This window comes from Episyrphus balteatus, chromosome 3 (assembly GCF_945859705.1).
Source record: "Episyrphus balteatus chromosome 3, idEpiBalt1.1, whole genome shotgun sequence".
Taxonomy (NCBI): Eukaryota; Metazoa; Arthropoda; class Insecta; order Diptera; family Syrphidae; genus Episyrphus; species Episyrphus balteatus.
In genome coordinates this window covers 6043873-6059597 of record NC_079136.1, presented here as the reverse complement: position 1 = coordinate 6059597, position 15725 = coordinate 6043873, and the positions used below count along the sequence as shown (strand labels likewise).

At 28.7% G+C, this 15725-nt stretch overlaps 2 protein-coding genes across 4 annotated transcripts in view; both read right to left on the bottom strand.

Annotated features, from left to right (window-relative positions):
• The window catches only part of LOC129914005 (stage VI sporulation protein D), a 208497-nt gene that overhangs the window by 99429 nt on the left and 93343 nt on the right, over positions 1-15725 (bottom strand). The gene's annotated exons all lie outside the window — the stretch shown is intronic.
• Positions 40-15539, bottom strand: LOC129914010 (glutamic acid-rich protein). Of its 3 annotated transcripts, none has more exons than XM_055993038.1 (7): positions 7997-8138; positions 7682-7833; positions 7527-7615; positions 3186-3649; positions 467-522; positions 342-395; positions 40-278 (listed from the first exon to the last, which is right to left on the bottom strand). In XM_055993038.1, the coding sequence occupies exons 3-7, from the start codon at positions 7612-7614 to the stop codon at positions 215-217; spliced, it is 726 nt and encodes a 241-aa protein (XP_055849013.1). In that variant the 5' UTR covers position 7615; positions 7682-7833; positions 7997-8138; the 3' UTR covers positions 40-214. The 3 variants fall into 3 exon arrangements, with proteins under 3 accessions (XP_055849013.1, XP_055849011.1, XP_055849012.1); XM_055993036.1 differs by lacking the exon at positions 7997-8138 and adding an exon at positions 14653-15539 and having other exon boundaries at positions 44-278; XM_055993037.1 differs by lacking the exons at positions 40-278; positions 342-395; positions 467-522; positions 3186-3649; positions 7997-8138 and adding exons at positions 3702-3947; positions 4049-4218; positions 14653-15517.

Here is a 15725-nt window from a genome sequence, read left to right as displayed (position 1 = left end):
TCTTATAATAAAAAAAAAATACTATTCAAATTAGTGGAATAAATTTTTATTTGAAAACCAGAGTTAAATCTATGTTTTAATCTAGGTTAAGGGAGAAAATATTTCAAAACTTATAGAATAGTATAAATTTTATACAATAAAATTATTGAATTGAACACCACGGTTGTGTGATTAGCAGAATATGTTTTCAACTTGATTTGGCAGTGCATCAAAATTAGATATCAGATTGCTTTCGTTCGTAAAAGCCCGGAAGATTTTGTTTTGCTAAGAGTTTAATTCTGTGAAGTGGAAAGAAAAAAATTATGAACAAAAATAATTGTTAATAAAACAATAAGCTATACCTTTCTTCAACAATACCAAGTGGCTGACGAGGTACAAGATGACAAGTTGACTGTCTAAAAATAAAAAAATGAAATTTTCTTTGTATGTTAATAAATTGCAATTAAAAAAAAAAATAAGCACTCACTTGTAAACAATCTTTTCACGATCAGCCCAAGGCCAAGCTCTTTCTAATTTTTCCATCTGAAAATAAATTATTAAAAAAATAGATTTATATTTTCCATAATTCCTAAAAAACAACAAAAAATAAATAACCTTGATTAAATATTTAGAAAGGATTTTTTTTAGCCAGACAAAACTAGAATTTTCGAAACAGACTATTTTTGAATTTTCTGTCAATTTGTTCAAGACCGTAGTCACACTGAGGGGAAAAAAATTTTTGTCGGACTCTAGTATTCGGCTAATAAATATTCCAAGCCAAAGGGTGATTTTTTTTTGTTAAGTTAGGAAAATCCAATCCATGAATTAAAAATTAAAAATTTTGTTTTTGCCAGAGATTTAGGAATAAAATAAGTTTATAATTTTTTTTCGTGTAAAAGAGTGTTTTTCTAGGTATGGAGAAAATGTTGTATCAATAATTCTATCCTATTAAAATCAGCAAATATGTAATTCAGATTGGAACCAAGAATCTAATGTTTTTATATAAGAATATCATGGTTTCTTGGTGAAAACGGTGTTTTTTTTATTTGAAAATAAAAAAAAAGCTACCGCAAGAAGAATAAACAGAGTTCATGAAATTAAATTATTCCTTACTTCGTGACCTTTGTTGAATTAAATATTTAATCCTATGTGGGCTTGAGGTCTTTTACTTAGCTTTTTCTAATTTATAAATCCGACGTTTCGAGTGTTTTTACACTCTTCTTCAGGGCTAAAAATTTTTAAAATGTTTTTCTGTGTCTAAAATATCTACGTCAGTGAAATTTTGAATTTCTTATCAGATTGATTTAAAAATTTTTTATATTTTGAAATTTCAATGATTAAAAACGTCTTTTTCAAGACTTTTAATTTTTGAATTTTGAAATATTTAAGAATAAACAAACCAAAAAACAAAAACAAAGATTTAGAAGATCTTAAGATTAATTTCTTTAGATTAAATAGAATGTAAGTAGCTATATTGGATTTTCGTTGTAATAAGCATCTTTTAATTGATTTTAAAAAACGTCGGATTTATAAATTAGAAAAAGCTAAGTAAAAGACCTCAAGCCCACATAGGATTAAATATTTAGTTCATGAAATTATTTTGGGAGTAAAGGTCTTCTTTTTTTTTTTGAGGAAGTAGTTTATTCTGAAATAAGTCCCAAAATACATTGATTCATTAAGAACTTAAGAGGAAAGATGTTCAGTTTTCTCTTTCTCGAAAAAACATCCTTTCATCCAAAATAGTTGTAAGGCCTGTATAGACTTTTAACTCCACCATCCTTATGTCACATTATTAGTAGATGTCAGTCGAGTACCAATTTGAAAATGGTATTTACCAATACTAACTTTTCTTTCACTCGGAAAAAACACCCTTTCACCCAAATGTTAATTTTATTTTTGACTATTTAAGTAATCCAAATTGTTTTGGGACGTTCAAAATTCAATATCTCAAAAACTTTGCACGTTAGAGCTATTCTAGTACTTGATTCAAATTAAGAAGGTAAAAGGCCATTAGAAAAGTATAATTTGGTTTCTATGGAAAATTATTTCTCCCCAATATTACTGTCATTTACGGAAAAATCAATCTTAAAAATCATTTTTTTTGTTTTTTTTTTTCAATTTTTCTCAATATTTTCTGAAACAAAAGTATAGTTTTTCCACACAATCTTATAAAAATGGTTTTAAGCTAAATAATTGCATTCCAAACTTTTCAAAAATCAAAAATTTTTTCGTTAACTTTTTTGATTGAAAAATAGGCTATTTTTTCAAATTAAATTCGTCAAAAATCCAAAAATTAACTTTTTGCTCAAAAAACATTTTTATAGATAGAAAACATAACAAAGTAATTTTTAACCAATTTTTGTTAAAATCCAACTATTTTTGTAAAAGATAAAAATAAAAAATCAAAAAATCGTATTTTTGCATTTTTTTAAAATGTTTTTGAGGTTATAGAAAAAAATTGTTTGAGTAAATGTTGTAGACATTTATACTACCTACAACTTTTGCATTTGATTTTTTTCGATAGGATGTCTAATTTTGACAGGAATCGTAAAAAAACATGATTTTTGACACCCACCCCACTTTTTCGAGCACCCACCCCCTTTCCCCCAATTTTTTTGTAGGCAATTTATTTTTCCCCTTTCATATACCATTTATCCTAAATTTTCCCACCACCCTTATGCTGCTAAAAATTTGTTTAACTTTTGCCTTCTAAAAATGAAAAATTCTATTTGGTTTAATTCGTAAAAAAAATTGTATCAATTTTCAAAGTTTAAATTTAAACGGTCACTGTGGTGTATGTGGAACATTTTTTTAAACGAATTATTGTTATTTTACTATTGTGGACCACCATCAACTTTATGTACTGATGTATGGTGATTTTAATTCTATATTGTAAAGATAGGTTAAAAAATGCAAACTTTAAATGGTTGAAGATGTTTCAGCATTATTATTTTCGGATATCTGAGCCGAGAAGATATTAAAAAGTTTTCCAAAAACTTATAAATTATAGGTTTGAGTTATGTACGTATTTGATTCTCTGTCCGTAAAAGATTTTGTTTTTATGTTTAACAAAACTTTTGAATATTTTATTGGAAAGAACACTTTTTATTTCATCCAATTTTTTCTAGATTTTAATTAACAGTTTAAAATTTTGTGAAAATTCAATTTCTAACTCAATTAAAACTTCAAGTTTTAATAAAACTTACCTTTTCTTGTTTTTCAAGTCTTATTAAATCCTCTTCTGTAGGTTCTTCTTCTTCTTCTTCAGTCTCTTCTTCGATATTAACTTCTGGTACATTGCTTGAATTCCAAGTGTATTGTTGTTCTTCATCTTCATCACATTCACTATCATCTTCATTGGTTTCCGTTCTGTCGTTATCAAAGTCATTTATTTCTGAAACATAGTCAGACTCAGGAGTTAAATCTTTATATTTGCATTCCATTTCCAGACTATCAGGTTCAGATAGAATTTCATCGTTTTCATCGCTCATCGAATCCATTTCATCACTTTCATATGCTGTCTTTGTTTGCTTGTGTGAACTCGGTTCAGGTGGAAGAAATTTCTCAAAAGTCTGCGACACTGTTTCGAGTGTTGATGATAGAATTTTCGGAATTTCAGCAATTTCCGATAGTTTACGTTGCATTTCACGAAGACGTTCTTCGATGCTGGCTACATTATTAAAACATACAAAAACAATCTTTTAAGATAGAAAGCAGAATTTTTTATTCAATTTTGAATCATCAAAATAATTTATTAGTAACATTTAGAAAGCATTTATAAAAGAAAATTCCAAAACAAAATATTTGTGTATAATGTTTGTTTGTGTAGAAAAAAATTATTTATTTTTTGAAGCACCAGGCAAAATTAATAGCATATCCTCAATTGTACGGCTTCGAAGATCGCTGTTATCTTTATTTTCAGTAAAGAAACGCCTTATGTTTCGAATAATTCTATGATGTGGAAGCTCCTGTTATAGATGATATCGGGGGAAAGGATAAAAAGTTAAAATTGTTAATTAATTAATAAAACAAAATAGGAATTAAAAACAAATGGTTAAATGACAATCACCTCCTCCTCCTCGTCAGAACTTTCTTCTTCGCTTAATTCAATCACAACTTCTTCGCCATCGACTATTTCAACTTTAGTCTTGTGTTTCTTCTCCTTTGGGGGTGCAGGAGGTTCTTGCCACATAATAGGATGCCAGACTCTTGTGCCAAGCAATGGGGTAGGGGTAAATTCTAAAATTACAAACAAATTATAAAAAAAAAGCATTATTTACAGAGTGTTTATTGGAATTTTGATTATTGGCATATTTGTAAGGCAACATTAAATACATAATTAAAACAAATTCAAACAGCTTATGATTTTGCAAATTTTCCCTCTTCATTTCGCGATCCTCTTGCCTTAAAAACTAATCGAATACCTGAGAAGACCGGTATACAAATAAAGTAGTTATTTTGTCAGTAAAACAACTTTGCAAGATCAAAGTAATCACAGTTTTTCTTCGCAAAACTATTCAGATTATTTTTCAACGAAATTTGTGTTTTCCCTTGTTTCAATTTTATTTTAAAGAAATTTTCTGACATTAAATACGGATTCTGTTCTGGGGATCCCTAGATAACTTTGCAGAACAATACAAATCTGACGGCATTGGAGGAAGGGTACTTAATGGTATAGAAGAATTTAATCTAGTTTTGCTTTTCAAATTACACAACATCTTATAGTTCTAAAAAATATATGTATAAATGTAGAAATAATGCATTCGAGTTTCTGGAATAATTAAGGACAAAATTTTCTTTCTTTTTATAATTTTTGTTTTAATTTTTTAAGGTTCGCTTCCTTTTCAATTTGAATCTTATGTCGTTTTCGATTGGCCGTCCGGAAGCGTCCGGAACCATTCAGAAGCCTTCTGAATGTGTTTTATTCGCACAAAAATGACAGACAGAAGGCTTCTCAGAAGAGAAATTCCCTTCTCGATTTAAAATCAGAAGCACTAATACATGAACACAAAAATGTCAACAAAAAAAGACTCAATCATTCCTATTTTTGTTGTCATTCAAAAATTTATTATTTAATGAAATTAAAATTATTTAGAAAATTAAAATGGGTACCTTATTGCAATGGAATATTTTTTTAACCATTTTCTTCTTCATCGTCGTCTTTAGATTTATAATTTTCCATAATTTTTTTGGTTGGAAGAAAAAAAAATTTATTTGACATTTTTGAAATTTCACAAACACAAGCAACAAAAACAGAATTGAGTGGAAGCGATTCAAACTGTTTTATTGGATTTCAGAATGAGTGAATTCTTGAGTGAAACCAATCGAAAACGACATTAATCGTTCACCATAGCATACTTTTTGAATTTTAAAACACATATTTTACATTGTTAAATACTTTAAAAAGGATTTTTTAAGTAAATTCTTTAAAGTAAATTAAATCCATCAAAATGTATATCCAAAGAAATGTCTCCCAAACTTCCCCAAAAATCATATATTTAAGTAGCCAAAATGGGGAAATAATTGTAAAAAAGTATTTTAATGCCAAAATAAACAAAATCGTTGGCTATAAAGTAGAACTCGAACCTCTTAAACTTAAAATTTCACAAGAGACCAGCACTGTGTTAACTTGCTAGCCAAATTATAATTGATTTTTATTAGCAACTAATTTATTCACACTCCATGCATTATCTAAATTTAAAATCTGTAAGATGTTTGACGTATGAAACTTATTCCTAGAACCCACATAGTATCGACATGAATATATTTTTTATTTTTTTTATTTATGATATAATATTTTTGATGGCATAGAAAAATATCTACATATAAACAAATGAACGGTAAATTTGTCTAGAAATGAATGCAAATCTGAAAACGATTGAATATTATTGATTTTTGAAGAAAAGACTATAATACCTATAATACTAAACAAATGCTAAACTATAACTTTGACCCTAAAATTTCGAAGAATATTTTAAAAACTTAATGTAAAGTGCCTTTTGTAGAATGGCTTTTTAGTAAATATAGGTAAAATATTTAACCGAAACACAAATTGAATTTAAAATTCACTGGCAGAACGACCAAACCTTACATCGATTGAAACTTAGCTGAAAGCAGTTTTTTTTGTCAGATTTTTCCCTATTGACTGAACACGAACTATTATTTTTTTATACCTACGTTCTTATTGTGGTTTAATGGTACAACGGGCAGCTTCTTAATCCTCATGCCTTCTTTATAGTACGCTGCACGTCATGAAAAATTCAAAGCACAAAGCAGTTTCTTTGAATAGTGTCAAAGCTGGGTGTGAACCGAGAGCCTGTTACGAAGCATGCACTTATTATCACTACGGCTGACAATTGAAATTTCTGATAAATAACTGAAAGCTGCGAATATTTTGTTTCAAAATACTTGCACTTTATTGCTTTACGAATACATTTTTTTATTTTTTTTTTTTTGAGCTGAACAGTCCATAAAATAACTCAAATAAATAAAAGCAATGGTTTTATCAGTTGATCATTATAATAGGATACCTTAAGATTTTTTTCTTTGCTACATCTTATAATAGGCGATACGTTCTTTTTTAGCCGATACGTTCTTGTGGACGCGACGATTGGCACTCATATAAATTTGTATGCACTGAAGCCGAGGTATGTTTGACCCGTACAGGTCCAGGTTTTGAGAAAAGTAAAAAATACCACAACAAATCATTTTTGAAATTTTATCGTAGCTTTACCTACTTTCCTTTTAACAATTTTGTCAATTTTAGCCTATTTTACTCTAGTTTAAATTCCAATTTACAAAAATTACTGCACAATCTTCATAAAAACAGTGGAGATAGAAAACTATCTTCACTCAATTTTTTTGAAATTTCAAATGCTTAACAAGATTTTCGGGGAACTCAGTTGTGCAGTACCTTAGAAACATCTATTTCATAATATTTTTGTGAAGAAAAATATTTTTGCAGCGGATCCAAAAATGTTTATTAAACTAAATAAATTTTTTTTACAGGTCTGAAAGTGCTACACTTGAAAGTGGAAGAAGTTGTTTAGAAGTTTTTGCCTTAAGCTATTGTATAGCAGTATAACTGTTTTTACACTTCTTGAAATTTTAAAAATATTATCTTTCTGAGTTTTTCGTACGCATTTTGTTGTATTTTGTCATTCCGCGTCAGCAAGGCTTTCTACTAGGCTTTTTGATACTTGCTTTGATGAACAAAAAAAACATTGAAAAGTCTCCGAAGAACTAAACTTGGGAAATTGTCGATGATTTTAGTAGGAAAACAAAGTCTGTCTAATAAAATACTTTGATGCTTTGATTATTTGTTTCTCTTCTATTCGAAGGTACATTAACACTCACTCAAACTAAGCATCCTGTCTAAGTACTTTCTTCTCTAATGCACAAATTAAAAATAAAACTTAAATCAGATTATTGAGAAAATACAAGGTTTTTAATCACACAACACATTTTTAAATTGTTAAAAACTCAAACACTGTTGATGATTTATGTACAGAAATTTTAATTTTTTTTTTATTTTTCAAAATACATACCTTTTGGTGGTGGCATTGGTTTTGGAATCCTCAAGGTAATTGCTTTCTCTTCTTCTTGTGGATTTTCGTTGAATTCTTCGTCTTCCATTCTTTAAAAAAATTTCATTTCATTGCTATCAGGTTTGCTCCTTTTTTATATATTTGAAAATACCTACCCTCTAGCAATTAAAAATATTTTCTTTGCCGATGAATCTATTATTTCCTGCACTTTGGCCAATGGCAAATTTGTAACGTCAATCTCGTTGATTTCAACAATTATATCGCCAAGTCGAATGCCTCCTTTGTCAGCTAGACCGTTTTCTGTTACCTAAAAACGAAACCGGCACAGAATTATATTTCGTAATTTTTTATTTTTTTTTATATTTATTTTGCCAAAAATATAACAATTCTGACATTTATATTAATCGAAATATCTCAATTTTGAAAAATTTATTATTTCACCAAGAACAACAAAAAGTTTTATATTTTACCAAAATAAAAAAAAGTCAAGAAATTGAATGTATTCTCTGGTTCTTTAATTTCTAGGATACCGACAAGTAGATAGTGTTGTTTTCGAAAAGTCTTAAAACCGACTGACCACCAGCCATTAGCTAGACACAGAAAATAATGAAAATTGAAAGATTTTTTGTTTTTGGTCGAAGATCCCCCAACAAATTATTCTGATCGTCATAACCTACTTTGTGGGGATTTTGGTTATTCGAGGCATAATTTGTGTTTATATTTCGAAAAAAAAAAAAATAAAAAAAAATTAATACTTTTGGTTATTTTTATTTATCTTGTTTGGCTGCACTCCTAGGCGCTGATGCTGAATGGGGTATTAGGGTTAGATACTTAATTTTTAGTATTCACCTAGTTTTGTAGTTTCCTGTTTCCGAACAGGTGTGAATGACCTAAGAAACATAGAGTGGTGATTGAACCAATTAGTGTTCTGTTTTTTGAAAACGAAAGTGGTAACATATGGTTTTTTGAAAAAATTGTTTTGGTTTTCGAAAATTCATTCTTCACATTGTATTTACTTTGTATTTTATTTTTATTGTTTTTTTTTTTTTTGCCAAATAGATTTCCAAAATAGACTTGTGCAGCTGTGCTTTTTGTTTATCAAGAAAATGTGTTTTTGGTTTTTAAGATTAATGAAGGCACACTGGTTATATTCCAAAAACGTTTTTCAAAATAATATACGGATACTATTTCGGTTTCGAAAACGTTTTGTGATTAGTTTATTTTAACAGACGGTCGTGTGGTTTCTCGATATGATGCGCGATTGCTTCATTCAGCATTTGTTAATTGTTTAACGTTTGGCATAAAAGTTTTAAAAATAGAAAATTCTTTTGGCATTCACATAAGCAAGCGACGCACTAAATGATTTCCTTGTTGAAATGTGTTTTTTTTTTTTGTTTGGTGTCGAAGTGGGTACAAATTATTTCTTTGATAGTTCATTAATTTTTCTAATGAGTCTCCAAAAGTTCTTCAGGAAAATTGAGTTTGATATATAATTTTTTTTTTAATAATTCAAACAAAAATTTGAAATTTATAAAAAATTGTTTATTGAAAGTATTGCCGGTAAATTTGGTTGTAAATGACAAATTGCCTTTTTCATTGTACCATTATTTAGAGAAATTAGAAGGAGATAAGAAGTTTTTGGATTGTCGCAGAAAATCCAAAATACTGCAGCAGTGTTTTTAGCAAAGTCATAATATGAAATATAATCTTAAATCATTATCATTGCATCATAAACTAACAAATACTCTATAATGAAATAAAAGTCCCCTAAATAAGAATTTACCTTTTTGTATTAAAAAGTTTAAACCATTCAATGACATTACAGTTTTTTTCGGGTTTCCTATATAATACAAAAGTCTATTTAATCAGTTAATCAATCAAGAAACTGAAATGAATTGCCAAAAATTGTTCTTATAATAACAATTAAAAGAAGTCACATTTATAAAGTTAATGATTGAACGCCACTCAAATCCGATAAATAAATTGTTGCAGTAGCAAATTTAGGTATAATGTTGTACTTGTTACTGAAACATACGGATTGCATTTTTTTTTTTCAGCGATGATGGAGGTATTTGGATTATGTATTATAGTTTGAGGTGGATATTGAAGATACCTACTTTTTAAATGAGGTATATTTTTTTTAAAAGATTAAACATTTTTCATAAACTCTGGAAGTTAATATTTAATGTTTAAGATGTTTGAGATATTATGATTTATATTATTATGATATTACATTTCTGTATCCGAAATGTAAGAAAAAATGAAGCATTTCTTTTTGTTTTATGTATTTTCTTAATTATGTATTTCCGAGCATGGAAAAAAAGTAGTAGATACATATTTACATTTTGGCATTTTTTTTATCGTGGTAATGTAATCAAAATTGAACTGAAACGATTTACAAAAAAAAGAGGTTGTCTGTAAAGCCGGTTTACGGACGATGATTTTACGTGATAACGTCGTCAGAAAACAGGTTGTGTGCTTTTGTATAAAATGAGTCAATTGAAGCATTTACTTTTTTCAAACAATCATAATTTACAAGAAAAAGCTAAAAAAAATACCTTTTTCATTTTCTCATTATATTAATTTTTTTATTTTAAAAGCTTACAAAAAAAATTATGCAATTTAAAAACCAAGTATTTCTTCTAAAGAATAAAACCATTTTTTAATTTTTATAATGCGCAAAAAGTATAAAAATAATTTATTGAAAACAATCATTTTCATCAAAAAAAGCAAAAAAAACATGAATTTTTATCTTCTCATGTCATTAATTCCATTTTTTTCACTAACAATCTATAAAAAATTGTACACCATGTGAAAGCTTATTGTCTTAGCTCAAAATATATATATGGATCAGGTCTATGAGACATCTACGAAAAGAGCTAGAATTTTTTGAACTCGATAAAATTTCATTAAAAAAAGCAAAAAAAAAAAAAAACATTTATTTTTATGTTCTCAGGCTATGGAATCAATTTTTTTTGTTTGACAATCTATTAAAAATATATACCATGTTAAAGCTTATTATTTCACCTTTCATATGACGTATCAATCTTATTTTAAAGATGCCTACAAGAGAAGTAAGAATTTTTTAAAGTCAACCAAGTCGAATTTCCAGACTGAGATTACGGTACTTCCCACACTGGTGGCTGTTCGGGGGGCAACAGAAATCCACTGGTGTTTTGAGGTTTTTCGCAAGTGTCTTGGTTTAACATTGTGTAGCTTGTAGTTAGTCTACCGTTATGTGTGATATACCAAATGAAAGGTAATTGTATCAGGATTAAAGTTAATAAAATTTCTATCTGCTCTTGGTCAAATGTTATAATCTATTGAATTCTAAAATTTTATTTTACCGTTATCTCAAAATTGTGTTTACAAAAATTGATTGAAACTTCGCACACATATAGTCGTAGTCATGGTCTATCATTACTCCATATACTTTATTCCTGTAGCTATTAAAGAAAAAAAGATAAAAATAAAAAACGATGAAAATCGGTTAAAAACGGTAAAAAAACGTGTTTTTTTAAAAACTTGTTTATTCCGTTATTCAGTCAAAACTCACTAAACGATTCCGATTTTTTGCACATGTATGCCTATATGTCCTATAAGTGTGAGATTTTTTGAACGCTCCAAAAAAAGCTAAAAATCAAAATTGCCCAAAAATACCCCTAAAAACAAGGTGTTTTTCAAAAATTCATATTTCGAAACGCAGAGTGTTGGAAAAAAATCCGTATCAGACGCCTAATTTTTTTTTCTCTCATCTTTCACCTGGCATCTTTGGAATTGTCAAAAAAAAATTCCTTTACCCAAAATCATCATTTTGTCATAGCCATAACACGTGTACAACGTTCAAACAAAACGTTATAGCTTAGTTTCAAATTTTTTTAGAATTTTTTCTTAAATGCAGTTATTCTTAAATTAATCTCATCTATCTATAGCAGAAAAAATGAATTCTCTACAACTTTGCGTTTAGATCTTAGTCCAAATTTTAGCTTTTCGTTTTACCCCTGTTTACTTTATTAAATGACGGAATTTTTAAAAATCCTTCATTTGGATTAAGCTTTATCTTTGAAATAAGCTATAGAAGATTTTTGTATCTGTAATAGTTTATTTTTAATTTTGAATTGAAATTTTTTGCCGCACTGCGAAAGTGCGAGAGTGTAACGTTAGAAAATGGCGTCACTTTTTTGTGGTGGCTGTCTTGGTTCATCGATTTATAAGACGTTATTACGTCGAAAAACAAAAAAGTACGTATGCACCACGGTGAACTCACCAGTTGAATTATTTTTTTAATAATAATTTAATGCCCTACGTTGTTTACTTCTTCACCTCTTATTAATTACGGATGTAAAAGCAAGGAAGACAAAAATGTTATTCTTATTGATTAAATAGCCCAGTCAATTGTATTTGAATTGGAAAGTTTTTGTGTAATTGTTTACACTATAATTTTTCACTTCTATGTGAGCCTGAATAGAATATGGCATAAGTATTTTCTAAGTTGATGGATAACTGAAACGATTGCGTCCCTCGACCACTGGCGTTATATTTCATATTCTTCTTTATTTTATCACTATAAACAATGTTCAGATAAAAGAAATAATTCCGCCAAAGTACTCGTGCTTCTTGGAATGCTGATCAGCTTGCATTTGAGGTTCTTAGTATGAAATCCTATCATACATCGAATGTAGTCGTGGTTATCGTTATCATTATTGTTACCGTTATCGCTATCTTTATCGTTACTGTTATCGTTTTCGTAGATCTTTCTTTCGTTACCGGTGTTATCGTTTCATTTTTTTTTTAAATTGAAATGAGAAATGGATGTATCCGTGTCAGTTTGGGAGAAGATATACGTTCAAGGCTTTCAAATTTCATTTGTGTACAAATGTGATAATTGTAATTTGGTTTTTAGCCGAACTCACATATTTGAAAAAAAAAAAAAAAAAACATTTTGGGACCAGTTTTACCAGGACCGGCTATTTATAGCCAAACCGGCTCCTTCAAATTTTCTCCGGCTCCTTCAAATTCTGATTTCCGATTTATCAAAATTTGGCTTCTTAAGTTTTCAATTTGGTGATTTTTGGCTCCTTCAAAATTAAAAACTTTTATAATAAAAGAACTTGATTATTATGATCACGCCTTAAAAGTCTTCGAAGAGAAAAGTAGAATCTGACATCTTGCTGAAAAGCGCAATTGTGCATGTACTTACTTCCATTTTCATTCATATGTATATGAGGCGTTCAGAACTATAAGGGGTCAAGTTCACTTCTCTTTGGGTTGGATGTTTTAAGGTCTTAAAAATTAAGGGTTTCGTTTTATGTCAAATAAAATAAAAGAAAGACATTTTGGAGATATGTGCCCATGATTATGAAAGTGGACTAAGTCACTTTTTGCATTGTTTGAAGAAAAACATACATAATAATTTTCTTATAACGATTTAATTATATTTCTTTTATGAAATTACTAGAGGGGCAATAAAATAGTTTATTTACTGCAATTTCGCTTTCAAATAAACTTTACCTCTTAAATAATAATTATTTTTAGGCTAGATTTGAGCCATTTTTAGCAGTGACTTAGTTCACTTTCATAATTAAGGGCACATATAGAGCTATCGATCTGTGAAACGTTTATTTCAAAAGTTCCTTTAGTTTCTGAGAAAAAGCTTCTTAAGTTCAGAATAATGTACAAATTTCAAATGGACTTCACCCATTATTATTCTGAACGCCTCATATTTTGTTTCCACTTTTCCACCATGTATATTTGTTTTGTTATTTATTACTAAAATAAAAATTAAAGAATCTGACTTGAAGTCTGATAAATTTAATACAGAGTATTACATTTCTTTTTTATTTTTTCAAATTTTTTGTTTATGTTATCATATATCTTGGTTAATTTGGAGTAGGAAAAAATGATGAAAAAATAAAAAAAAAAATGGTACAAAATACATTAGTATGAGTTTTTATAAACAATTTTTGAAATTGGCGATTTTTGGCTCCAAGACTTCTAAAATCGGCTCCTTGCCTCTAAAATTCTCTGGCAACACTGTTTGGGACTTAAATTACCTAGACAAAGTTATTTGTTTTCAGGAAGTAATTTATTGATATTGAAGAACAACAAAACTTTCCGTTATTTACCAATCTCGAAAAAAATAATAGCTCCTCAACTATTTTATTGCGTAGTGAAAAACTCTTTTTTTCTATCTACCAGAAAACCTTGTTTTAAATTCTGATTCTCTTTCAACCGAGTGAAACAAAATTTAAAAATATACAAATAGCTCTTGAGCTCTTAAAAATATTAAAGGTTATTTTTTGGAAAATTTTTAACAAACTTGTGAATTTTGTGATTATTTTGAAGAATGCTTTCTCACAAAATACGAACAGTTTTGGAATTCTTAGAGTCAGTCTGTGACAAAAACATGTATCCGCTGAACAGTAACTCCCAAATTATTATATCGAAAGTATATGTCCGAATTACCGCGATCTACTCTCAAGATTATGTCAATTTGCGAGTTCAGCTTCGAGAATTTTTTGATAACTTCTCGCAACATTTTCAATCTCATATGAACAGGTACCTACCTTTTGATCAAATAACCAAATGATATTGACACTTTAAGTTAACTTAATCGAATTTGTTTCCTATTTTCACTGCAGTTCTTATAATTATTATGTCTGAAAACTTTTACATGATATGACACAGTTTTGAAATTTGATATGAAATTTGATGAAAGCAACATTTTCTGTTAATGCGTTTCTTGCACACTTAATTCATTTATAAAAAAATCAACGTAAGGTAAAAGATAAAATTGCAATTTTTGTAGTGTTGTAAAGATTGAATTTGAGTTGAATCCTTGAAATGAAACATCTACTGGCTTATATTTAGGATATAGTCTTACTGGAGTAGTCTATCTTTGTTTCTTTAGTCTTATTTTCGAAATGTTAAAAGTTTCCAAAAGAAAAGTAAATTCTTGTATTGCTTCGCTTCGATAAGAAATCAGAAAAAGAAATTTGAAAGTTTTCCCATGATATATTATCATCGTTGCTATTTTTTGCAATTAACTATATTCCACCATTTTTGTACTTTCAATATTCTCTTAGCAAATATTTTACTATTTATTATAATTTTGTCACATACTAACCTGAAAGACTGTGATCGGCATGTGGAATTGAGCACCGCCAGTAATGCGGAAACCCCATTTGGGATCATCTGGCGCCGCAAAATTTTCCGATTCCGCATCGAAGGCTGGAAATCCGTCGGTATCTCCAATTCCACCAGAGGCTTTCAAGATGGGAAGATGTTTTGATGCTTCCACAGGTGCATATGCATAGATACCCAAATTTGCTTCCGGCATGATTCCTGGTTTTTTTTTTTTATTCTTCTCCTTTTTTTTTTTTTCTTTAATTCAAAAAATCTATTTTCACTATGTTGCACAATCCAAAAATAACTTTATGTTGCTTTAAATTTAGAACACAACTTCCTTTGGGTTTTTGATTAATTTTAAAAAAGACTTTCACTTGAAAAACAAAGTTTTTCTTTCAGCACTTTTCCTTTTTAAAAAGTAAAGTTATATAACAAAGGGTTATAATTTGTTCTTATAGGTTAAAACCTTATACCTATATTTTTTGAAAAAATGCACTGTATTTTTGTTTTCAAATAAAAAACACACAATCACTTTGTCAACAAATGTCGTTGATATGATTTTGGCACAATTTGAAAGCAAAAATTAATATTTCATCAAATAGAGAGCAGAATCTTCTCACACAAAAGTGCAACAATTATGTTTTTTTGATTTGGCACTGGCAAATGCATTGGCGCGACTAGAAAAAACTTTAGATATTTTCAACTGCAATCAGTGAGGCGCTGATCTTTAATTAGTTACATTTGTTACAAATCTTTTAAAGAAACTATAAAAAAGCAAAGAAATAAAAACACAAATGACTCAGTTTAAAAAAAGAAACACAAAACGATAGAAAACGTATCTCTCAGCTTGATGTCTGAAACGAAAGAGATTTCAATTGACTATGTCGAGCATAATAAGCTCCGCAGCATACGGTAAGACAAATTCAAATCAGAACGCCCATAGTTTCGTCACGTTTTCAAATTTGTTTGTTGCGTGGACGACGATGGATAGTGACGACGTATTTAGAGTTACAACATCCAAGAGGTGAAGAAATGATGAAAATTGTTTCGATGATAGTTTGTGTCTTGGGA